The sequence below is a fragment of the Salvia hispanica genome, chromosome 5 (genome assembly GCF_023119035.1).
Source record: "Salvia hispanica cultivar TCC Black 2014 chromosome 5, UniMelb_Shisp_WGS_1.0, whole genome shotgun sequence".
Taxonomy (NCBI): Eukaryota; Viridiplantae; Streptophyta; class Magnoliopsida; order Lamiales; family Lamiaceae; genus Salvia; species Salvia hispanica.
Window position 1 is genome coordinate 16,314,608 of NC_062969.1, and position 25,579 is coordinate 16,340,186.

The 25,579-nt window shown below is 35.6% G+C and overlaps 2 protein-coding genes across 4 annotated transcripts; both read right to left on the reverse strand.

Moving 5' to 3' along the window:
• Nucleotides 1-2,482: 2,482 nt before the first annotated feature.
• On the reverse strand, nucleotides 2,483-4,869 carry LOC125190534 (non-structural maintenance of chromosomes element 4 homolog A). Of its 2 annotated transcripts, XM_048087857.1 has the most exons (8): nucleotides 4,687-4,869; nucleotides 4,393-4,473; nucleotides 3,814-4,069; nucleotides 3,630-3,720; nucleotides 3,254-3,467; nucleotides 3,072-3,163; nucleotides 2,733-2,995; nucleotides 2,483-2,637 (listed from the first exon to the last, which is right to left on the reverse strand). In XM_048087857.1, the coding sequence occupies exons 1-7, from the start codon at nucleotides 4,796-4,798 to the stop codon at nucleotides 2,735-2,737; spliced, it is 1,107 nt and encodes a 368-aa protein (XP_047943814.1). In that variant the 5' UTR covers nucleotides 4,799-4,869; the 3' UTR covers nucleotides 2,483-2,637; nucleotides 2,733-2,734. The 2 variants fall into 2 exon arrangements, with proteins under 2 accessions (XP_047943814.1, XP_047943813.1); XM_048087856.1 differs by having other exon boundaries at nucleotides 2,483-2,995.
• A 1,214-nt stretch (nucleotides 4,870-6,083) lies between these two features.
• On the reverse strand, nucleotides 6,084-20,053 carry LOC125186214 (protein PHOTOPERIOD-INDEPENDENT EARLY FLOWERING 1). 2 transcript variants are annotated; one of them, XM_048082562.1, is made up of 22 exons: nucleotides 19,594-20,052; nucleotides 18,175-18,265; nucleotides 17,117-17,197; nucleotides 16,922-17,029; nucleotides 16,692-16,772; nucleotides 16,519-16,607; nucleotides 16,240-16,361; nucleotides 16,099-16,160; nucleotides 15,334-15,469; nucleotides 15,144-15,212; nucleotides 14,995-15,068; nucleotides 14,774-14,908; nucleotides 14,440-14,490; nucleotides 13,383-13,451; nucleotides 13,223-13,285; nucleotides 12,867-13,142; nucleotides 10,082-12,287; nucleotides 9,522-9,586; nucleotides 9,289-9,359; nucleotides 7,926-8,688; nucleotides 6,979-7,496; nucleotides 6,084-6,844 (listed from the first exon to the last, which is right to left on the reverse strand). In XM_048082562.1, the coding sequence occupies exons 2-22, from the start codon at nucleotides 18,232-18,234 to the stop codon at nucleotides 6,451-6,453; spliced, it is 5,493 nt and encodes a 1,830-aa protein (XP_047938519.1). In that variant the 5' UTR covers nucleotides 18,235-18,265; nucleotides 19,594-20,052; the 3' UTR covers nucleotides 6,084-6,450. The 2 variants fall into 2 exon arrangements, with proteins under 2 accessions (XP_047938519.1, XP_047938518.1); XM_048082561.1 differs by having other exon boundaries at nucleotides 10,082-13,142; nucleotides 19,594-20,053.
• Between the last annotated feature and the right edge of the window lie 5,526 nt (nucleotides 20,054-25,579).

A 25,579-nucleotide genomic window follows, 5' to 3' on the forward strand; every position in this document is an offset into this window, starting at 1 on the left:
TCAATTAAAGACTTCAAAATAAAATAGTTTATCCATATTATAAGATCACATGTTTGTGTACCATACGTAAAATATTGATTGATAATTCATTTCTTCGATAAACTAAAAGTAATTATATATTTTATTTTTTTTAAAAAGGAAATGATTTAATTTTGTTTGGACGTTCCAAAAAGAAATATTATTCAATTTAGTTGGGAGTAGTATTTACATTAGATAGAACAAAGTAGATATTTAATCCTCCCTTCGTCCCTGAAAATTTGTCACTTATTTTCTTTTTCGTCCATCACTAAAAATTTGTCACCTTTCAATTTTATCATTTTTGGTAGTGGACCCCACATTCTACTAACTCATCCCCCCTCACATTTTATTTTAAAATTAATATATAAAAGTAGGACCCACATGCCACTAACTTTTTCAACCCACTTTCTATTACATAGTATAGTACTAGTATTTTTTAATTAACAACCCATCGAGCTGAACTGTAACCCGTTCGAGCCAACTCATTTAACCCGCGAATCCTAACGGACTAACCCGTATAGCCCGTTTCGTATATTGATTGCGAAATTACTGCCTAATCCACTATTTTTTTGGATTATTCTGGCCAATGTACGAATTTCGGGTTAGATTGACATCCATATTACATTAGCTCGATACAACTTCTGAATGCTTAGTTGATTTATATTTTCTTTTTGGAAATTAATGTGTAGGTGACATTAATATATCAGGAATATCTACCGAGAGGCGTAGACTTGTAGTGTAGAAATAATGCAAAATTTTAATGCCACACCAAATATTAGTTGGTATATACGTGAAGTTTCAAAACTCCTATTAATTAATAATAATACATATTATACGAAAGCTGTAACTATTAATGATTATCAATGTCACTAATATTTGCGGGATGTACGTAAATTTTTCAAAAGTCATAGTACTATTAATTAATAATATGGTACTCCACTAATATAGATTAAACGAAATATGCTAACTTATACTCTCCCCGTCGCGAATAGGAGTCCCGTTTTTCTATTTTAGTCCATCCGCGAATAAGAGTCCCGATTCACTTTTACCATAAATGGTAATAGAGTCTCACCTTCCACTAACTCATTCCACTCACATTTCATTTAAAACTTATATATATAAGTGAGACTCCTATTCCACTAACTTTTTTCCACCCACTTTTCTTAACATTTCTTAAAACTCGTGCCGCCCATGAATGAGACTTCTAATGGCGGACGGAGGGAGTAATTTCTAAATGGATCATATATCTCCATTTATAAGAAAGATTGAACTTAAAAAAATGGTCCATGAACTATGGGTTTATCTTGCTAATAGTCATTGGACTTTAAAAATATCTAGAGTGATCCCTACATTAAGGTTTTATTTTAAAATCGATCATTTTTTATTTTTTAAAGTCCAGGGACTATTGGCGAGATAAACTATAGTTTATGGACCATTTTTATAGTTCACTTGTAAGAAAAATTGTTTCTCATATTATTATAAAAATTATATTTTCTCTCTCCACTTAACACATACAAACTTTCTAAAATCTCGTATATTCTTATAAGCGTGACATTTCTTTTGGAACGAAGCGAGTATTTCATAGTATCAAGCGTCACTGAGAATGTTTCGAACTTATTATTTGAAAATAAAAGATTGACATGTAGAACTGTACTATCCAATTTATATTACTAATATTTTAGTAGTACTATATTTTTTCTAAGGAAAATGTCATAAAATCTATATGTTGTGACTTGATAGAGACACTGTAGTCTGTACTAACAAATATTAAGAATAAAATAGTAGTAGTATTGTTTTTAAGAGGAAAATGATACTACTAAAACAATAACACGACGATGTGCTTTGATTTGTTTACTACTAGTGCCTTAATGCATAAAGACATCTCCAACTATACTCTAAAACTTAAAATAGAATTGATAATTAGCTTATATAAATTCTAAAACTAATCTCATTTTAGATTCTTGAGTAAAATGCTATCATTCATATTTTATATTTAAGTTTACACTAAAACAAACTTAAATCATTTTTCAAATTTTATGAGTAACAAATATATTTAAATAAAATACTCCTATTCTTTTAAATTTGAATTTAGTATAAATGGATGGAGTAAAATCATTTGATATTTACACTAAAATGGATTTAAATTTAGTGTAATGATTGAAGCTGCTCTAAAGACATCATTAACAGATGTAAAATCGAAGGTGCCGCACCACTCCGTTCAGATGGGGTGTGGCACTCGTTGCCGAAGGTTCGGGGGAGGGTTCGTTCCAGGTGTGTGGAGGATTTCGGCAGGGAAAAGGGCTTCCGTTGCTACACCCCATTCCACATGGACTTTTTTATAATTTAAATTCAAAATTTGTTATAATTCTACATTTTTCAATTGAAACACAAAAATTTGAATTTACTAGCAAAAATTTGTCATTGAATGATTAAAATATAGTTCACGCTAAAATATGAACGTCGATAGAAAAATAAAAATAATGTAAATTTCAACAATCATTCCTACTTAGTTACATGAATATTCCCAAAATTTAGCATCAACAAGTGATGCCCAAGGTTCAGCAGTTTGCCAGACCTTGGGAGGACAAAAAGTGGAACGAACCATTACTCCGGTCAGTCCTAATAGGGTTAAAGAGAACTGATAAGCCAAACTATGCACATCTACTTCAAATATAAACAATTTTAATGATCGAGCCAAGGAGAGATTGGCCAACCATCATAGTTTTCGCTTCCCTCTACGCATGGCAGTGGCCCTGCCAGTAGCTTTATTGCCGTCACTTTCAGGTGAAACTTCCTCGACAGTCTGCTCCCGCATAACTAAACCTCGGTTCCTGCACAATTTCCTTATATGACTTGAAGGCTGTGCAACTTGTGGTCCATCAAACTCTACTTCTGCTTCAGCGTTACTTCTTGCTTCATTCACCTCGGCTCTATGTGGCATTATTTCCTCCCCGGCAGCAACAGTGTCCAACATTGACTACAAGTTGACATTATCCAGGAAATTTAAAGATATGAAAGGCTGGTTAATATGAGGAATTGATTGCTACAAGTACCTTCCAGTCGTTAAAGTCGAATCTGAATATAAAATGACTATAAGCAGACTCGCCAGATTGAATTGCATCAGCACTAGGAGCATTCTTCGGGGCTGAAAGCAGGAGCATTTCAGGGTAGACGTACGTTAGGGAGGGGATAAGGGAAACATTATTAAACTAGGACGACAATGGATTTTACTTACAAACTAGATGTTGTCCACTGGCGTCCACTAAAATCTCAGCACGTCCATCTTTTATAAGAAATGATAGAGCAAATAAATTTTCCACAGTTTGTGCAAACGACTTCCTGTTTAACATTAGATTTTCAAGCTTGGCTTTGCGATTCTTCCTCAAGACATTAAACATAGTAGCCATATTCTTATCTGTTGCGGTTTTGTCGTGATCCTTTTCATCAAGCTGTCAAAGAAAAAACCAATCATGTCTGTAAGCTCCAATTATCAGCACATATCGTTGTTATACGATGATGCAAAACATCCAATAGTAATAAACACAATTGAGAGTAAAAAAGTCTGGACATCACATGGCACTTCTCTTCCTTAAAGATAGAAAGGCTTTTACCTCTTCTGGTTGAGTATTTTTAGCAAGTTTTGCACGCTCTCTACGAACCATAGGCTTACGCCGCTTCAACTCATTGTTCATTGGCCCAACCCTGCCGTGCATGGTAAGCATAACTAAGTTAGGCATCCTGCTAATTTTTACAAAAAATAACAAACAAACTGGCAAAGTGTAGAAAAACGATTACATTGTACGACAGCCAGGAGCACTCCTGAAAACAACAGAGACAGCTTCCCCAATGTCTTCCCATCTTATCGAACTCCTTAGCTCATTTCGGTAACTACATAGTCCGCCACCTTCTTGTCGAAAATCTCTAAGAATGCAACTAACAAACTCTGAAGGTGTCAAGCCATCATTAGTATACGCTTTAACGGAGGTCACCAGTGTATCTGTAATGTCAAATAGAGCTTCAGCATCTACTACTTGCTCCCTGGGATTTTGTACTACACAGAAAAGGAAAAAAAAAAACTAAGTTAAAACAAACTGGAATGAAATACAAATCTACCAATAATATAACATCACATAACCAACAAATAGTTAATGGTAGTCTAGTAAAGCAATCAATCTTTCCCTGATAAATAATCACATTGTAGATGCTAAGTCATCCCAGCTCTTCCCAACAGTCAATTCTTCTTCATCCGTCGTTAATATAAAAAATCCGATGTTCCACAATAATCCGTACAAAGTTAAAATTTAACCAATTTTCCATGAATCTTTTGCTATGAAACAGTATAACACCTTTATTATATGTAGTTGGGAAGTTTACCTAGCTGATGCAAGCTATCCACTTCTTCAATCAATGTTATCAACTTATGAGAATCAAATTTGGATATATCATCCCTCTCATCTGCACAAATAAATAGAAATAAAATCCAGCCATTAATGCAGGAAGGAAGCAATTATAAATGATAAATTAATCAGAATCGTCCAAAATTAATGAGTAGACACACACATACATACATAAATACATACAAATCTTGAGATACAGACTACTAAACACATGAATCTAGCGACAAAGAAACTTATAGTAGAGCAGGATAAAAAAAAAAAATTGGAATACCGGAAATTCGGTTCTTGAAGGAGAGGTACTTGGAGCGAAGAAGCCTTCGGTCAACAGTGTGATCCGTTGTAGCTTGTGCTTTCCCTTTCCGAGTAGGTATCTCCCTCCGCATTGCTTCTGCAGAATTGAATTCCTAAAATCTATGGTTTTTTGGGGGGAAGGAACGAAGGAATACAAATAGGGTTTAAGCAGAGGGAATTCCCAGATTTTTAGCTGATTTCAAATATTTAGATTTTAATGAGACAGAATATAGTTTATAGTAGGGACTAAATACTTTCATTAATTAATTTATAAATAATTCGATAAATATGGAAGCAGGCATTTTTATATTAATTCACGATCTAATTTTATTGTGTAATCTCCATAATTTACTTCATTTAATACAGCTAATGTATAATGCTCCACTATCATGTAATTAAGGTAAAATTACGGGTTAACTTTAGTTACTTCCATGAATATACCTTATACAAAAATAAAAATATATTTTCTTAATTTAGATATTGTTGGCAAAAATATCTTTGAATGCACCGCCTGTAATTTGAATTTCGTTTCATGCACGTTTCATTAATTAACTTACATGAAAAAAAATAAGGGGTGATTATACGATGCATGCAAAATATTTTATTTTTATTTTATGTTAATACAAAAAAAATGGAAGGGAGTATAACTAATTTAGAGATAAATTATAACATTTGTGTATACTTTTAATACATTCTGTTATTTATGTTTTCATTAACTATATATACATGCAGAGTACAAACGTTCTATATCAATTTTTATATTGACGTAAAATTTTTTTATCAATATTTCATATTTTGTACACACGTAAGTAAATAGTTAACAACATTCAAACATATAAAAAAATATACTCATGGATTGAACTTTTTATAATAGTTATTACTCCCTCCGTCCTATAAAAATATGTGTCGCATCATAAAAATATGAACATTCCCATTTATAAATATTATCACAATTTATTTATACTTACACTACAATTATAAACTAATAATAAATGAGTCTCATTATCAACCAACACTATTTTAACTGCTCTTTTTATCCTTTCTTTTACTTTATTAATTTTGTTTTAATTTCCATGTCATATCATATGCATATTTTTGTGAAACGACTCATATTTTTATGGAACAAGGAGAATATTAGTTTTGCAAACTTCAAACATTTTATATTAATTGCATAATTACCGCTTTCCCTTAGTTATTAATTTTACTTGTTTTGTGCCTTAAATCTATGCAGTTCACTTTTCCTCTGGTTTAGGATATTTTCAACTTCAATTTTGTTAATATTGAAATAGAGCAGATGTTGCAATTTCCGTGCAGATGATGTACCTGCAATGCATGGACTAATAAAGAAAAGTGTGAAAAAAATATAGCCCCCAAAACTGCAAGGAAGAAAAATTAAGCAGCAGAAACACCACTTGCAAGAATACTATCCTACACCCTACCATATCACAAATTCATTATCTCCTGCTGGAACTTCTACAATCCTATAAATGGCCTCCGATGTCGTCGGCATTCATCTTCCCCAACTCCCAACCACCAGGAACTTCGATTTGCAGGTCATTCATCGAGGTCTATCTTTCTCTTTGATTATTCCCGATAGCACAGCATTTACACCTCAACAACCTTGAGCCGGGCTCACTTTCATTGACTGGGAGTTTCTCGGTCCTGAGATATAGCCGTTCAAAAAACATGGCGACTCTCCCATTTGAAGCTTTATGGCGTTTCTTTTGCATTTGCCTGCTGCTCATTACCCCATTTCTATGAATTCAGTAAAATCTGACAAGTCATCCAGCCCAGACGTCAACTCCGGGTCATAGTTTGACGAGACCAGCTCTGTCATGTCTGGAGATAAACCTTCATCCATGTCCACCAGGCTGGCAGAGTCGAATCCAATTTCAGAAAAGGAGGACAGGCTGGGGTCAGTTGGCATCAATGGCAGATTTTGGAACACTTCGGTGGAAGTCAAATGTTGCGAGTCAGTGTGATCTTTACTTGCTCTTCTCGATTTCGATTTAGAAGGCTTGACCGGCTCAGAAACAGGGAGCTTGTTTTTTCCCGAATTTGAAGACCTGTTATCGCCCAATGTTAATCCTTGTGATTCTTCCCCAAAACCACTGTCAAATTGTGCAGCTGATGCAGTTCTGGACACGAAGAGAGAAGATACAAGAATAAGGTTGCTTATCAAAACTCACAAGGAATACGCTATGAACCGAAAACGAAGATTTTAAAAATAAATACTACTACTACTATATACTGTATTAACAAGAGATAATACCTGAATTGACTCTCAACTGTGCCCCTGGAAGATTTAAATTGCCGATCCTCACCAGCATGCTCCTTGAAAGACGTGGATGGGTCTGCACCAAGAATTGACACATTAACGACCGAGGGAAGAGGTAGAACTTCATCCCTATCTGTTTCAAGCTCAAGCGTTAAATCCAATATCTCCTTTTCTATAGGGGTATCCTCCAAAGGATTGGTGATAGTTAGCCTGTCATCTGTTTGAATGTTGCGGCTTCTATTCAGAGCAGCGGCTACTAACTTCCCACACTGAGGCAAATTAGAGAATCCCAGCCTATCTGGTGATTTTCCCAAGGAATTCTTACTGCTGGCAGAGGCATAAAACTCCTGGGATGAATAGAATCTGTTCTGAAATAATAGAGAATTGCCACTGTGGCTGGAGTGTGAGATATTCCTCCAAGCAGCAGAGAGCACCGAAAAGAAATGCTTTTGAAGAAGTGGTTCGTGATCTGGTAAATCAGAAGTGATGCCAAGCAATACCCGGATGTTATCCTAATTCATAAAACATACACAAGAAATTAGAGCCAATAATTCATAAAACATAAGTATTTTTGGAGCCAATAATAAATTAAAATGCCTAATATCACAAATCAACAGAGCTTCATCCCTAAAGAAGAGGTTTAGTGTGAGAGGATTAAATTGTCCAAGAACAAGCAGAAATCTAAACAAATTACATTCAAACTATATTTGTGTCAGATTATGCCAAGTAACTGCAGTATCCTTGGTTTAAGGAACAAGTCACCGCTTACTAATACTTCACCTATCGTAACAAAAACACATTATTTCACAAACATACACATTTCAGGAAACATTGCTTGGTGCAACAATAACATTTCAGAAAATTATTTTACTGGCAAAGATAACAGCCAAACAGCAACATATGAATAAATACAATGCGTCAAGAGAGAGCTGCTAGCATACCTCAGTTACTCTTAGAGGACCCTTCCCTGTACCCATGCCAACAGTTTTGTCATTAGTTGTAACATCGTTAACTGATAACACATATCTTTGAATTAGTTCCCTAAGCCTCTCAGAGCAATGGACGGGATGACGAAACCTGCCCCGGTAAGACCCACCATCACTCATTCCATACAAGATTTCACTTGCCAAATTCCAATTTGGACCATACTCATGGATAGCTGCACATAAAGCGGCATCTTCCTTTGGTGACCAAATATCAGGAGAAGGGAGGAAATCCTTAGACCAAATGTTTCCTTTCTTTTTTAACTTTTCTGGTTTTATTGTGAAAATCCGTTTCAGAGGCATGATGGGGATAGAAAGCTTTCCTCGCGCCTTGTTTCTATTTATTTGCTTTTCATTATCAAAGTAACCATTATCACAAATCTTCAAGTCTTTAAGTTCATCTTGATGCTTTCCAGGAGATTTGTGATACAAAACAATGTTCCCAGTTTCAGAAGCCTTCAGCTTTTTAGACTTCTTTCTGCTTCTTTGTTCTTCATTATCTGAAGGTTTACGTTTCTTCTCTTGAGTTGAGCAGGGAGATAAAGCATCTGAAGATGTGGGGGTGTCATCATATATTAAATCATCATCAATAGACATATGTTCTATTGATGACTCTTCTTTTATAGATATGGACTTCGAAACTAGAGCCCCTTTCTTCAAGGATTTGAACTTGGCCTTTTTGCCTTTCTTCTTCGGTTTTGGTTTTGGAGTAACGAAATCCCTGTTTGGTGGGAAAACAGAGTAAGCTAGAAGGAAAGCTGTTTGATAGAACATAATACCTATTATGATACTATTCTTCTGCATAAGAGGAACTACAGTACATGTTTCTGTATCACATACTAGTGTAGTAAGTGAACAGGGTAAGCCAGCATGTATACATAATTTTATTAGGTGAACTTAGAATCTCGCTTCAGTTAATAAGAGACCTAGAATTCACAAAAAAGAATTGCCCATGAATACTAAAGAGGCCACCTAATGAGATGTCTATCAAGCTAGTCTGCATGTATACTAACAAGTACTCCCTCTGCCTAAAAATTTGTCAAATTTGTCACTTCCATTTTCGTCCGTCCCTAAAAATTTGTCACCTTTCACTTTTACCATTTTTGGTAGTGGACCCCACAATCTACTAATTAATTTTCACTCACCTTTTATTATAAAAAAACTACTATATAAAAGTAGGACCCACGTGCCACTACCTTTTTCAACCCAATTTCTATTTTTAAAACCTATGCCGGGTCAAATGGTGGCAAATTATTAGGGACGGAGGGAGTAACAAAAAACTCCATACACTGAATTCAGAGTTTCTGTTACAAATACTAACCTTTGAGAGTCTGAATAACCACATTCTAAAGCCTCTTTCTCCTGGGCTTCCCGTTCCAGATCTTCCATCAGCTATTAGATAGTTAGTATTAAACATTAGTTAGGAAGAAAAATCTCCAACCATAAAAATAACTAAATTGAGGTAGAAATTCCAGAAGGATCCACCAGCAAATGAATTGGTTCCCTCACAAATCATATATCATCTTATATCATAAAGCAAGTGCTGCTGTATACCTTGTGTTGTGCTAGAGCTTCAACTTGTTGTTTATATACTTCAGTTGCAAAATCAGCATCCCAACCTAAACAACAACAATTAAATTAAGATAAAGTCTCGATGCATGTGGTGATGAACTTCTCTTATTTTCTACATAGCAGGCGGATTTTCTTGTCAAGAGATTTAATGAAATACAATATTTTCCATGACAACGTAGTTTCAACAACTGTCATCCAAAAATCGAAAATAACAAAAGAAAAGACAAACTTGACAGTGAGAAAAAGGGAAAAAATATGAAGATAGTAACTAACAAAGTGAACATCAAATCACACAAGATCATACATCTACAATTCAGGATATAAATTTGAAATGCAAAACAATTTAAATCCAACTTACAGACAAAGCAAAACATAAGAAACCATTACATGTGTATTTAAAGATTATGAACGTAGTTGTAATGGTAACAACTCTTAGTAATCAGAGGAAAGATGCTCCATAGTACCATAACTTTCTACAATGCCCATAATATTTGCAAAGCAATAGAAACATAAAAAAAAGTCAATCTTGAAAGAGCACATACTTTCATACACCAACGGTTCTTCATCATCATCAATCTCGGCCTCCATATCATCCTTTAACTTCTCAATGCGCTCCAGCTCCCATTCAGCTTCCTCGACTTGAGTATTAGGCTCAACTGCAGTCTTGTCAATAATAGGGTCCCACAACTCAAGAAAGCGTACTGCATATCGATCAATGGGGCGTAACTGATTCTCGAAAGACAAGATAGCCTGCCCAGCTGCAGCTGCAGCTGCGGCCATCTGTTTGACGTCAGCCAGCATATCAACATCATCTTCATTATTCTGGATAGCAAGGGCTCCTTCTTCAACTGGATGGCTTTCACTCACAACATTGCCCTCATCTGATTTCACATTCAAAGCAGGCTGTTCAGCAGGACCATCAGGCTTCATTTCCTCTTCATTGGCTAGCTCATCGTCCTCCAACTTGCCAACTGCTTCTTCAGTGAACTCTTGATTATCTACAGCCTCTTCTTCTTCCACTTTCTTCAGCGCCATGTAGTCTGCCTCATCTTCAGCATTCTTTAAGGCAGCTTCCAAATCCACACAAGATAATGTTACCTCACCACCATTCTTGGATGTTTTGTCTAGTAGTGTATCCTTTTGGGAAACTGTTCCATGGCCCGAAAACAATTCTGTTGGATCCAGCTTCTTAAAGAATTCTGTATTGTAGCTTCCACTTTGTATAACTAAATCATCCAAAGCCCGCTTCTGATTGGCCTTTTTCAGAATATTCTCTTCGATTGTGCTCTCACTTATCAACCTATATATGTGAACCTCACGTGTCTGACCTATCCTGTGACACCTATCTTGTGCCTGTTGATCCATAGCAGGATTCCAGTCACTATCGTAGAAAATCACAGTGTCTGCCCCAACTAGGTTGATGCCTACACCTCCACTCCGTGTTGACAAAATAAAAAGAAATATCTTGGGGTTTGTATTAAACCTCTGCATGAGTGTCTGCCTCTCTTCAGGCGGAGTAGAACCATCTAGACGCATGTAAGTATATCCATAAAGATTGATGAATGCCTCTAAAACATCAAGCATCTTTGTCATTTGGGTGAATATCAGAGCCCTATGACCCTCTGATTTAAGTCGCCGGAGCAGAACTGCAAGCTCCTGCAGCTTACCACAGTCAAACTGGATAAGTCTTCTATCTGGAAAGTAAACTTGCCTCCGGACAATAGCAGGCCTAAATGGAGTAAGAAGAGGGGAAAAAAGTTGTGACCATCTCTCTTTGGACGTTTGGTGAATAAACACAGGTGATCCACCCTTACTGCACCAGGAAACTGGGGGTGGTGCACGCGCAGCAGGTATTGCAAACATGAAACTTCCAACCTGATCAGCCATCTTTTCAAATCTTTCAACTGGGGAAAGTACAATATCAGAAAGCTTGGATGAATACAGATATGACAAAGGATTGTGTTTCTGATGATGAATATCGTGGACAGGATGCTTGACACTGACAAGCTCCCTGAGGCCAGTGGCATAAATGGGTTTTCTTCTGCACCTTATATTATTCCACCATGAAACAGCTGCAGCACGATCTTTCATTTCTCTCAACCTCTCATCCAATAGTGCCTTCTGAATCTCATCAAATATATTTGTTGAATGCCTGTTATTATTTGTCTTGCATCTGACCCAATTATCCTCCAAACTAGACAGGTTTACACGTTGCTGAATCAAGCTTGAAGGTGTAGCAATAGTTTGAATTTCTTCACTCTCCCAAGATGTCATGAAGAAATCCAGATGAGAGAAGACGAATCCTAAGCCATTAAGATCAACAGATGCAAATGGCCCAGGGGCAAGCATTGAGCAAACAGAAGAGCTAAGTTGCATGTCTATACCACGCATATCAAAAGAACTTACAATTGGACGGCCTTCAAATAGATCGGGATGATTGCAAACTTTACGAAGTTGCATAATAACACTGATCATTCCAAAAAAATTACCATTAGCTAGGGTAGCCTGAGTCTCGGAGCTAGCAATAAAGTCCTCATATAAGTTACGCTGCCTCCTTGACAGCCTACAACATATAATATGTTCATGCTTCGAAGGAAGCTGTTTCTCGACATCCCTTTTCAATCGGCGAAGTAAGAAGGGACGGAGTACATTATGCAGCCGGTCAACTACTTCTTTGTTTACTTTTTCTTGTCCCTCTACCATGACGGATATAGGATTACTGAACCAATCCTTAAATTCTTGGTGAGACTGAAAAATATGTGGCATCAAGAAATGCATCAGAGACCACAGTTCCATAAGATCATTCTGTAATGGTGTACCAGTAAGTAGAATGCGCCTCTTGGAGTTAAAATTGAGTAATGTCTGCCACCTTTGTGACTTCCAATTCTTTATTAGATGAGCTTCGTCCAAAATAAGGTACTTCCACTTCTTCCTCTTGAAAACCTTTGAATCCTGGATGACGAGTCTATAAGTAGTAATGCAAACATGAAATGAATTAGGTTTCAACCATCCTTGCCTCTTTATTCTCCGCTCTTTTGCACTTCCAAAGTATGTCAATATTTTGAAAGCAGGACACCATTTAAGAAACTCAGTCTCCCAATTGAGCATGACACTAGTTGGAACGACAATGAGATGTGGACCCCAAATTCCTTTCTCACAAGCCAAGTGAGCAAGCAGTGCAATGGTCATAATCGTCTTACCCAACCCCATCTCATCAGCAAGTATTCCATTCAGTCTCTTCTCATACATGGTCACAAGCCAATCCAAACCAATATGCTGATACTCACGCAGGGGAAACTTTAGAAGAAAAGGGAACTTTGTTCGCACCTTTGTCGTTGAGAATGTATTTCCAGTTGGTTGTGCTGACCTGGCAGCTGCTGCTGCATCAGCAATTATATTTTCACTTTGTGTCTCTTCTCCAGATTTTCCTGAACATTCAGCTTCTTCTTCTGGATGCGAGCATATATCTGGCTCCAATCCATTTGACCCATAATCAGGCTGTATAAGGTTAGACATCCTATGTTCTGGTGAATCCAATAACTCTTCAGAACCAGAAGTAGACAAGGATCTAGAGTCGTCATCTACATCTCCACTGTCACAATCCTGAACAATGAAGTATCATCAGAAAAATATATGCACTCAATAAGAACAGAGGGGAGGAAACAGGGAACTCCTCTACGTACCTTCTTATACCTTGCAAGCAATTCCTCTATAGGAACTTCACTTTCCTTCTGGAGAAGTGCAATCTGAAAAAGCATATGATTAATTAATATCACCATCTAATTGACTAAATAAAAATTTGAAAATTCAAGACTTCAGAATATAAGGATCCCACATCCTCACCTCGTCTGCAGTATTGATTTTTTCTGCATTTGCTAATTCTTCTTCCTCCATGAGAGTTGTTTCGTCATCCTGGAAACCGACCACATGTATCAAATAAAGAGAAGACTAAAAAATATAGAAGATTTTCCTTCGGATGAGTGGGTAGCCAACCCAGATAATGAAGATGTCAAAGCAATAATGTCACTGCTAATAGATGGGGGGGGGGGGGTGTTCTTGAGCACCGAGGAAGAGAAAACAAATCAACCAAAAGGTTAGTTTTATTTTTTAATAAAACTACAGTACATAATATATACTCCCTCCATCCCATAACAATAGAAACTCTTTCAATTTTCGTCCATCCCATAAAAATAGCACACTTCTATTTTTGGTAACTCCTTTCTCTCTAATGAAGTGGGCCCATTCTCCACTAACAATACTCCAATTACTTTTTTGTTTCTACCTCTCTTACTTTACCAATTGTGCATTAAAACTGTGTCGTCCCAAAAGTTTCTAGTATTTTTTATGGGCCAGAGGGAGTACTTATTTCTAATATTTAATTTTTCGACGGTAGACATGATTGGTGAATGAAAAAGAGGAATATGGTTTTGAAAGTGGACATGAAGATGGAGAGAGAGGGAGATGATTCAATCTTCTTGGATCTTTGATTATTATGTCTAATAATTATTAGACTTGAGTTTCAGAAGACTTGCAATTATTCAGTAGTTATGACTTATGACTGATGTGTTTTCATATATTTTTCAAGCTTTTATGAGTTATTGTAAAAGGTATAACATTTATGTGCATTTATGATTTATGCTTTGGTCTTACATGCCTTGGTTCTTAAAATGTATTCTAAAGCCTGGACGGATTATGTGAAATAATGATAAATAATGGTACCCTAGTCCATTAGGATATAATACATAGCACTCACTGAAAAAGGAGAACTGGAGAAACTTAGCTGCATGTGATGCATGGCGAATTATTCTTGAAAAGAAAATGCAGGTACCCTTACAAATGAAGAATGGTGCATTGCAAAACATGTCAAATTCCAAACATTTATTAATAATCAAGAGCCTACCATGTCATATTCATTTTCTTCCCTTGCTGAGAGTACAAAATCATCATCTTCCTACAAAAATAGAGGTAATCAGAATTCAACATAATCTGAGCTGTATCGAAAGCATAACATGGAAAGAGCAGGCAATAGCAAGAAAAGGTTGTAAAAAATTAAACCTAATAGGCTAATATTAATTTGAGACATCCAGTACAAACACCACATTAAGGAATAAGTAAAAACATAGTTGGGAACTAAAAAAAATGCCATAAACATGACAAGTAGCACTATGCACAAACATTAAGGGTCTTATACATCAAACAGAACTTATATTCAGAAACCAAATAGACACACTTACTTGTTCGTCATTGAACTCATGTGAGATCTGCTTCTTCTCTGACTCAAGAAGTTTTTTCGAAGAACTTCTCTTGTGATTTTCAGCCACCTCCGGACAATGGTTTTCTGGTGCAGACAAAATACCATTACTTTCAACCTGAATGTATCAAACAAGGAATATTATGTTGAGTATTAGACAGTCTTTACAGTTTGCAACAGTATATATAAACACATACAACTTACACAACGACGACCAGATTTCACAGGCGAGTTGCCTTCCTCTATCACAAGGGCATCTCCCATGGAATCTTCTTTTCCTGAATAAGATTGAACCTCAAGTTAAAAGGAAGTGAGTAGAAATAAATTCAAAATGCAGCATGATAAGACCTAACCATTAAGTTCATTATGCCCAGTTGTCCCAGGCTTATCATCATCCTTCTGGGGACTTTTTTCTCTGCTGCCTGAGCAAAAATTACATTAATCAACAGTAGTTTGATACATAATCATACAACATGGAGAAGAAACCAAAATTTCAGAGCTAAATTTAATGAGCCACCCAAAATGCCATAAATAAATAGGTACCTTCATGGGCTGCATAACGTTTCAGTATCTCCTCCAGAGGTAAATCGACTTCACTTTGTAATGCTGCCAACTCCTCATCCCGCTCCTCTTTAGTGATGAGAGCCTCATCCGCATCAACAGTACGCTCATCATCTTCCTGAAGGAAAGACATTGGGATGTTTTATAATAATGGCTATAAATAAGAGCACAAGATATTACTAAGACAAAATCGGGATCCATAAAATGAAAATGCAAATTAACTTTTGGATATTGGTGGTTAAATTAACTTTTGCAAGAAAGCACAGGAAAATAGTCAGTTTTCTATAAGCTCACATACTGATACTAGATAGCAAAAGATGTCCAATGAATGAATGCAAGCCTTTTTGGATTCCAGAGAAAAATAATTTTATCCAAACAAAGCGCATGGCTTCAATTATAATCTTCAGTCAATCAACGGTGATCCTCCAAGAAAATACTCAAACCATATATAGAACATCTTAGTATAGATGCAAAACTGGCCCTAGTTTATCTCGAGTATTTTTGCTACCTTGTCAAATAGATTGATAAGAAGTCACGGGTAAGAAAAGATTTAGAAAAAAAAAAACTAACAGCTCATATCAAGGTCTACTTGCCAAAACAGATGAAAAATCAGAAAAGGGGATTTAGTGCTAGGAAATAAAATGCATGGAAACTGCACAATGTCTATACGCAAATATCTTCCAACAAAATTAAGGATACTGCTTACAACATCCATAAGGATAACCATCATTGAGAGTTGGAACTTACAGATTCTTCGGTGGATTGCAAATCATAGTCTTCATCTACAGCTTTGATATCTGACTGGGATCCTAGCATTATCAAAGGATCAGAACTCAAAAAAGATACAAAAACAGTAGAACTGATCAATGCCAAAATTTTATGACATACCATTATCTGATTCATCAGCTCTTCTCCCAGAAGTACTCGGATTTGCCTCAGCATTGCACAAGTAAGATGGTTTGCAAAGACTCAGTGGATTGACAAGATTTTCAGCCAGCATTGATGAGTACCTAAAAGATGAGGTGAGGAGCATCAGTATGTCAAGTAATAGGATAACACGGACTAAATTCTTCATGAATCTGCTGATGTTGATTTTCCTTGGTAATTATTCATCATAAGTATAAAATTCACAGGCAGATAGCAAAAAGATCCCATATAATAAAATACCTTTCAGTTTGTCCAAGAAGGAACTCAAGCTGTTTATCAAGAGCTTTCTTCTTTTTCACATCAAGCTCCAACTGATGCTTGTATAACACCTAAACCACCATGGTAACCAGATATTTAATCAAATCATCATATAAAGAAAATCATTAGAAGAGAAATTTCAGGAGGGCACTTGCCAGCTTCTCTATTTTTATCCAGAATTTTTTTACATCCTTCGAAATATTGAGGGCAACTTTTCTCAACTTTTGCTCCTCTTCCTGATTACATTGTGTTCAGCATTACCAAATTATCAGTGGACTTGAATAAATAATTGTAAACACATCAGCTCAAAACGAAGGGGTGAAAATGACATCTTTCTTCAAAAGTCCTCCAACTACATGCAAAATGTAAAAGGGAAAATGTGCACCTTGACTCTCTTCTCCCCTCTTGTTGCCTGATCAAGCATGCCCTTGCTGGCTCGTATAGCAACTTTCTTTGCCTGTGCCAGCTTCCATTTCCTCTCCGACTCAAAGTCCTAAACAATGATACAGAAAAAGCTTAGAAAGTTAAAAACTGAGCCAATCAACTAGGTATCGCGTTGAAAGAATATATACTTGGTTACCTTTGACAACCAGACCATCTCTTCCAGGACATGATCCCAATGTGCTTTAGGACGTTGAGGTTCTTTTGGAGCTTCAAGGGCCTAGGATCAAGAGAAATTAAAAAGTGTCAGTGCAAACAATTAAACTATAGAAGCAGAAGATTTCAGTCATTCTAAGCTCGAACATAATGATCGGACATTTTGCTATGTGCCCCAGCTTTTCTTGTCAATCAAGATACTGCGTAGGATGTGTGTGTGTGTATTTGACAATTCCCTGTACTTCTAATACCCAATCATAGATACTCCCTCCATCCCATTATAAGTGAGGCATATTCCTTTTTAGGCCATCCCACTATAAGTGAGACATTTCCTTTTATAGCAAAAAAGCAACACTCTATCTCTCTCTTTACTTTATCCTCTCTTTGACTTTTTCTCTCTACTTTTCCTCACTCCTACTTTATTCTCTCTTCATTTAACCACTAAACACCACTACCCCAAAAGAAATGTGTCACGTGTAATGGGACGGAGGGAGTACAATATTATGATATTGGACAGCCATGACTTCAAAATTTACAGCTTTATAAATACAATTTGTAATAGATTTCAAGCAAATGCAACTTTAACTGTATGGATAAACAACACAGAATAAATAACAAAACATGGCTCTGTATCATGGGATCCATGCAGTGAAACTTCCGTCATTCAAAAGCTATAAGTATGACTAAGAAAGTATAAATTGTAGCTGTAAGCATGTATAAGAATTAACAAACAGACAAATTTTAATTATATTAACAAAAGTAGTAGATCCTAGAGTGACTAATATTACAATTCGTTGATCATATAAATCTTAGGGAAGTTAGGATACTAAACCTCTGAGCCATTGAATTCTTCAATCGTATAATATTAAGAGTTTCAGCAACAAACCAGAATTGTATTTGAAAAAACTCACTATCAAATATTAAACATATTCTAGGTTAAATTATAAATCAAGTATATACTCAGATAATGAGAGGTGCGGTAAATGTTTTAAGAGCCTAATACAAATTAAGTTGGCACACGCATGAAGTTAAAATCCTCACCTTCTGCCGCTTAGCCCGTGATTCATGGTCAAGTTTAGACCTTGGACCCTTCGAGGCCATGACTATCGATATACCTATCTCATAATTAAAACTACAAAAACAGAAAGATGTTTAACATAAGTTAGTGCAATACATAAAAGCAATGGTTGGAGTCAGATAGTCGACATACTTACGGAGCAGTAACTACATACATCTTGCAAATAAGAAAGACACAGATGAGCTCGCAAAGACAATATGTGCAGATATAGCAAATAAGAAGAACAGAGAGACAGAGCAGATCATAACAATGATAGCATAGAGGATATTCTGATATAACATGAGGACAACTATCAACCATTACGTGGAGCAATCCTACAACTGGGGCAAAAATGAGTCTTTCCTGACGTTATATCTATAAGATGCTCAAAGCCTGTGCTTGATCATTCTACAAACCATCTCATCATCCACAATTGACTAGTAGTCTTCCTTCTCTTTCTGTGGTTAGTGCCTAAAACAGTGCTTCCTCAAAAATGAACGGCAGTACTCAAAAACATTGCGTCAACCACTGTCAATATGCGAAGCCATTCTTGCTAAATATACATGCCAAACCTGTAAGTGGTTTTAATTTCAGCAATAAAAGGTTTATCATCTTCATACCTACTTCACTATTTTGCACTAAGTGAGCAAGAATTCACAACTCTTTAGTGGTTTTATATGAAAGCACATGACAGCTAAGAAAAAACAAATGGTTTGAGAATTCCACAATCACAGCATGAGCAATAGGCTTCTAACATATGAATTACTCACAGAAAAGCTACGTAGGATATCATTATAATCAGATATTCCCCATCAAATCATTGCCAATGTAAATCCATCTCTCGTGTTGTACCATGGGCCCTTCTCATCGAAATTATGTTATGCTATTTGAGTTCTTTACACTATCATCCTCTTAAAACTAGTGGTTTCCTACAGCCAGGCATTCTCTATGAGCGAATATTTCAGTACCCGAAAACCAATGCAAGCACCTAACATCTCCATTCTTACAACACATAAGTAAAAGCAGTTTCACTAATTTAGTCTGTCATGCAAGTGAACACACACATCCACACACACAAAATGCAGAATAGTAAAATAAACTCCAACAATGACAACCTCAAGAAAATTGCAATGACCGATTATCTCACACACAAACGAATAGACATTGAACTTATCATCAAAACAAGGTCAAGAAAAGTAGACTTCAGCTCAACAGAAACATACCTCGAATATAGTGAGGTTCATTACCGCTAACATAAACCCAAAAAAACATGGCATCAACAATGCATGCAAACATTTGCTTGACACGATAACGACTTATTCAACGCAACAACCCATAAAAACACATAAAAAAAAATTCAAAAAGTAACACCAAATAACAACGGGCGAAAAACAAAAACTTACCCCAAAAACGCCCTCTCCACACTCAAAAAAGCGAAAATAGCACAATAAAATCCCGCCAGAAAACGAAAACAGTGACTGGGAGGATCTAGAGGAGCCGAAAAGCAGAAACGAAAAGAAGGTCGGCGGAGCGTCCTAGGGTTTTCCGGAGGCGGAGCGCGGGGGTTTAAGCGCCGGCGTGTTCCGACGAGGCTCAGATCCGGAAAAAGAAATACGTATACGAGAGTGTATGTATCGATCTAGCTGAGGGTAAATATATATATGCAGTGAAAATGAATTATATTTAAATACATAAATTTGGTTTTTGTGAAATAAAAATAAAATTAGGGAGGAGGAAGAATGGAAGGGAAGGGTTTTGAAATGGAGCCCCTTTACTGTATTACTGCGGTGATGATATGGGGCGGCTGATGAGAGGGATTGACGGCTGCGATTCGTTTGCACAATAGAGGCTTGATTTTGGGGGTGGAGTTGAGTTGCGTGTTTCGTATCATCTACTAGTACTATGAAATGGTTCCATTTTTCTTTCTTTAAATAGGACTTTTTTTCATTTTAAATGGGTGCCATATGCAACACTTTGGTTTAATATTTATGCAGTCGACCTCGAATTAGTAGTTACACAAATAACTTTCCAAGTGTCGATGAATAGTCAGTCACTCCTTTGAGATTAATGTGGGTAGAGTAGAACAATTATGAGCTGAGATTAATATGGAAGCAACTAGTGAGCTCCTAATTTCATTTCAAGTATATAATTCCATAAAATAATCAAACGCATATTTATTTAATCCGTTCAATACATTCAAATACTTTACTCTACTTTAGTATATGGACTAACAATGGACCTATCATAATTGGGCCATCTGCTATCAATTGTTCAGACCTATCTCAATTGGGCCATCTGCTATAACATTGATAATTTGATATAGTAATGTCCATATGTGGATCCAAATCTACCTAATCATTCTATTGTTTATTTCAAAATGCTTTTATTCTAAATATAACATTGATACCGGATATGACTACAAATCCAGGGACGTGTTTAGTTTTCTCTCGTTGTGCTTCTAACTCTACTTGAGCAGCCCTTGCAAAATAAAAGAAAAAAGAAAAAAGAAAAAAGAAAAAAGAAAAAAGAAAAATTAAATTATACTCATTCCGTCAGCCATTAGGAGTTTCGATTTTCACTTTAATTCGTCCGACATGAGAAGTTTTGGTTCACTTTTACTATAAATGCTAGGTAGACAAGTCACTCCATTCACATTTTATTATTAGTCCACAATTTATAAAACTAACACCCTCCGGCCTCTGCCCCAATGTAGTTGAGTCATAAGTATTTCCTTTTGGGTTATCCCAAGGTAGTTGAGTCATTTCATTTTTCGGCAAAAGCTCTATTTTCTCTCATACTTTACTATCTCTTCAACTCTCTTACTGTATTCCCTCTTTTACTTTACTCTCTCCAACTCTCTTACTTTATTCCCTCTTTTACTTTACTCTCTCCTCTTTAACATTTAACATCTCAATTTCTTAAATTCTCATTGCCTAAAAGAAATGTCTCATCTACCTTGGGACAGAGTGAGTATATAAAAATGTGTCTCATACGTCACTACCCATTTTCATCCACTTTCCTTCATAGTATTTGGTAAAATCTGTGCCAAACTCAAATGGAATTTCTAATAGTGGATAGAGGGAGTACAATATATTACACTCTATTAATTATCTACCACCCTTTTCTAGTTATTCAAACGCACCCTAAATGTAATAATATTCACTGGCGATGATGCGAAAAATTTGATGCACTATTTGGTAACACTAAAACTTGGATTCTTTTGGAATGTTTCAGACTTAGAATTTTATGTTTGTCATTTGACATAGTGTAATTAAATTAGTATTTTAAATATAATGAGAAACTGCTTAATATGGGGATACATAATTAAATATAATATATTAATTAGATATCCTAATTATTACTTAAAATAGAAATGGTGTAAGTAGTTTGGGGCGAGCCGAAAAAAGAAATGACTCAGCTACAGCAGAAAAACCAAAAAAGAATACGACTCAGCTATAAAAAGAAAATGGGAGTATTAATTAAAATAATCTTATACTCTGTAGTATTTATTAATCGTAAAGACATTCCATATTTTTGTATAAATAATATACACACATCTATATCATTAACAAAATCAGAATTATAAATAAAAATGTATTTAGTACGAATTGAAAATATAAAATGAAAATATATACATATATAAAATGGGAGTTTTGAAAATTTTTACTCCAATGTCATTTTAGTTTAAAAGTTAGTATATTTATTTAGTTAAAATAATATGTGATTAATTTACCTTTAAATTTTGTTATTGATCAATATGATTTGAAAGGTTAAAAACGTTGTGACGCATTCATAATGTTGATTACACAAAAAATCACGCGGAGAAGAATGCCAATCTTACACTACCAGATCTTCGATAAATACCAATTCATTAAAAATATCATAAAAAATTATACTTCACTTTTTGCTTGATCGATTTTTACAATTCATGTATCATGCGACAGTAATCTATTGAGAAATAAGTTTATGATGAAAATCATAACGGAGAATGATGATGGAAAGTATCCATTTTGTTGTATCAATATTTATTCAGATTGGACCTGCTCAACAGTATGTGTTTTTAAATTGATAAAAAAAAATTAGTATTTTACTATTATATTTTCATTTTGGCTGAACCAATTTGCAGTTTACAAGGCAGTTTTACAACATATTGAGTTCATAGTTCAAAAAAATTGTCTTTTTGTAGAATCGTTGATTTATTTTTTTCCCTGCGACTAATAAGTTAACATGAAATAAGAAGAGTATGTTAGACTTTAATATCAAGTACTTATGTTTAATGTGATTAACAATTGGTGTTATAATGTCTCAAATTGTTTGATTTTGACTGATGAGAACATATTATATGTATAACGTGGGAATATTGCAGGTCAATTCTTTGTGGGTATTAAAATGTGGGAAATAGAAGACGTAAAATTCTGCAATTTTTTTGTTAAAGACAAAGAACAGTTTAGGAAGAAAATAAGGAGGCACTATACATTTTTAGATTTTAGGGTTTTAATGTTTGTTTATATAATAGTTTAAGATGAAACTTGGCTTAATCTAATTAAATTTTAGTTATCAATTATTTAAACATTAATAATTCGGATTTGCAAACAAATTCCAAATTATTTCCAAACACATCAATAAACTAAAACCATGCCATTAAATTAATAAAATTATCAATGAAATGTAGTAATTAGTTAATCAAAAGTCGATTGGTTACATTAATTAAATAGATGTGGCTGATGGAATTAATTAATTGACTTCAAGTTTGGCTAAGGTATTGTTTTAGTTTACTTTCCATATTATTGTGATGTGTTTTATATGTATTTTTATTTTTTTAAATCGTTAATTTTTCTATTCAATATAAATAATCAACTTTCATTGTATTTTCATAATACATTTAGCATGGAATTAATAAATTATACTATTAAAGTTTGGCCAATGTATTTTTTAGTTTAGGTTCCATATTATTGTGATGTGTTTTATGTATTTTAATTTTTTAATTATTAGTATTTCTATTTAATATACTGAGAGTAAACTAAGTGTAGATTATAGATCAAGAAATCAACTAAAAGTTTAGGAATTGAGGAGGAAGAACTCTTCAGATTACAGAAGGTAAAGAAGCTATTATTAATGATGAAAATTTTTGTGTAGATGTTACGGAACTTCAACTCAGCTAACTACTCTTTCATTTATATCAATCTAATGCTAAGTGAATGATAATTCACTGCTTTGTTACAACTAACAAAACTGTCACTCAACCGCTAGTTTCTCAACAAACTCTTCTAGCTTCTTTATCCGCTGCATGCTTCTCCACACTACGTTGCATGGATGCTCAATGTGCTATAGTTATAGCACCTGTCAGTAGTCCATCGCAAGCAACTTCACAAGCCTGCAACAGTATTCGAATTTTTCCTTGCTCAATGGTTTAGTGAGCATATCTGCAGGGTTATGTGCTATGTCAATTTTAATCACCTTCACCCTGTCGTTCTCCACCTCATCTCTAATGAAGTGCAAGCGCAAATCAATGTGCTTACTCCTCTCATGGAACATCTGGTGTCTAGCCAAACACAACACTCCATTATTGTCACAATGAACTGTCACAGCTCTTTGATCAACTCCAAACTCAGATATCAAACACAGTAACCACTTGCTTTCCTTAACTGCTGAGGTAAGTGCCATATACTCTGCTTCAGTAGTTGATAGAGCTACTACATTCTGCAAGCTAGACTGCCAGCATGCAGCAGAACCATAGAGAGTAAAAATATAGCTAGTCAGTGACCTTCTTGTGTCAAGATTTACTACATAGTCAGAGTAACAATAGCCAACCAAAGACTCCTCTTCAGCTCCACCTTCATCTGAGTACAAAATAGCCAATTTACCAGCTCCTTTCAGATATCTTAGAGTACACACTTCAAGGCATTCCAGTGTTGTCTGCCAAAGCCAGCCATGTATCTACTTGTTGTACTAATTGCATGGGCTATATCTGGCTGAGTGCAGATCATCATGTACATCAGGCTTCCAACAATGTTAGAGTACAGAATCAACTCCATCTCTTTTCTTTCCTCTACACTTCCAGCCTTCTGCCCTTTCTCTAACTTGAAGTGTCCTGCTAATGGAGTTGATGTGGACCTCATATGTTGAATCTCTTTAAGGTTTTCTGAATATAGTCGGGTCTGGAATACAGCCTTTTCTTGCTTCTATCCCTTACTATATCCATCTCAAGAATTCTTTTAGCAATCCCCAGATCCTTCATATCAAATTCTGACTTCAACTGAGCCTTCACAACCTTAATCTCATCAGCATCAACTCCTGAAATCAACATATCATCTACATATAACAGCAGATATGTAGGAGTCTTATTCTCCTGCCTTTTGATAAAGACACAGCTGTCATATAGTGACCTGCTAAAACCCAGCTTTGCAAGACTTTCTCCAAACTTTAAGTACCATTTCCTGCTACTTTGTTTGAGTCCATATATGCTCTTTTTGATCATGCATACTTTTTCTCTGATCCTTTGACTTCAAAGCCCTTAGGTTGAGCCATGTAGATGGTTTCTTCCAGATCACCATTTAGGAATGTTGTCTTGATGTCCAGTTGCTTTAGCTCCCAATTTCTCTTGGCTGCGATTGCCAACAAGACTCGAATAGAGTTATGCTTAACAACTGGAGAATAGACCTCTTTAAAGTCTATCCCTTCTTCTTGATTGAAACCCTTAGCCACAAGTCTTGCCTTGAACCTTACTTTCTGGGATTAAGCAGACTCAATTTTTATTTTGAACACCCATTTACAACCAATTACTTTTCTGAACTCACCCTTATCTACCAATATCCAAGTTTTGTTGTTCAACAAAGATTCAATTTCTTCTTTCATTGCTTGAATCCACAGCTTCCCTTCTGGTCCACTCACAGCCTCTCTGTATAATAGCTTGGCTCAGCAAGTTCTATCTGCTCAGCAACATGAAGTGCATAGAACATCATTTCATAATCACTGAACCTAGAAGGTGGCCTTACATTAGTTCTTCTTGGCCTATCTCTGTCAATCTGGTATTCTTGTGGTAGAGTCTGGAGCTGTTGATGTTGACCCTGATCCCTTGAAGACCCTCCCTCATTCTCAGTTTCCTCCTGCACCACATCAGGAAAAGCACCAATATCCAATTCTAACTAAGCATCAGGTTCATAAGTACAAAATTCTTCTGCTGGAGCATGATCCTGATCTTCAGAATTCTTCATTAGGAAAGGCATTTTATCCTCAATGAAAACAACATATCTGCTGATTAAAACTCTTTCTTTCCCAGGCTCAATTGACCATAGCCTATATCCCTTCACACCATTTGGGTAACCAAGCATAATACACTGAATAGCCCTAGCATTTAGCTTCCCTTGTTTCTGATGTGCAAAGGCCTTA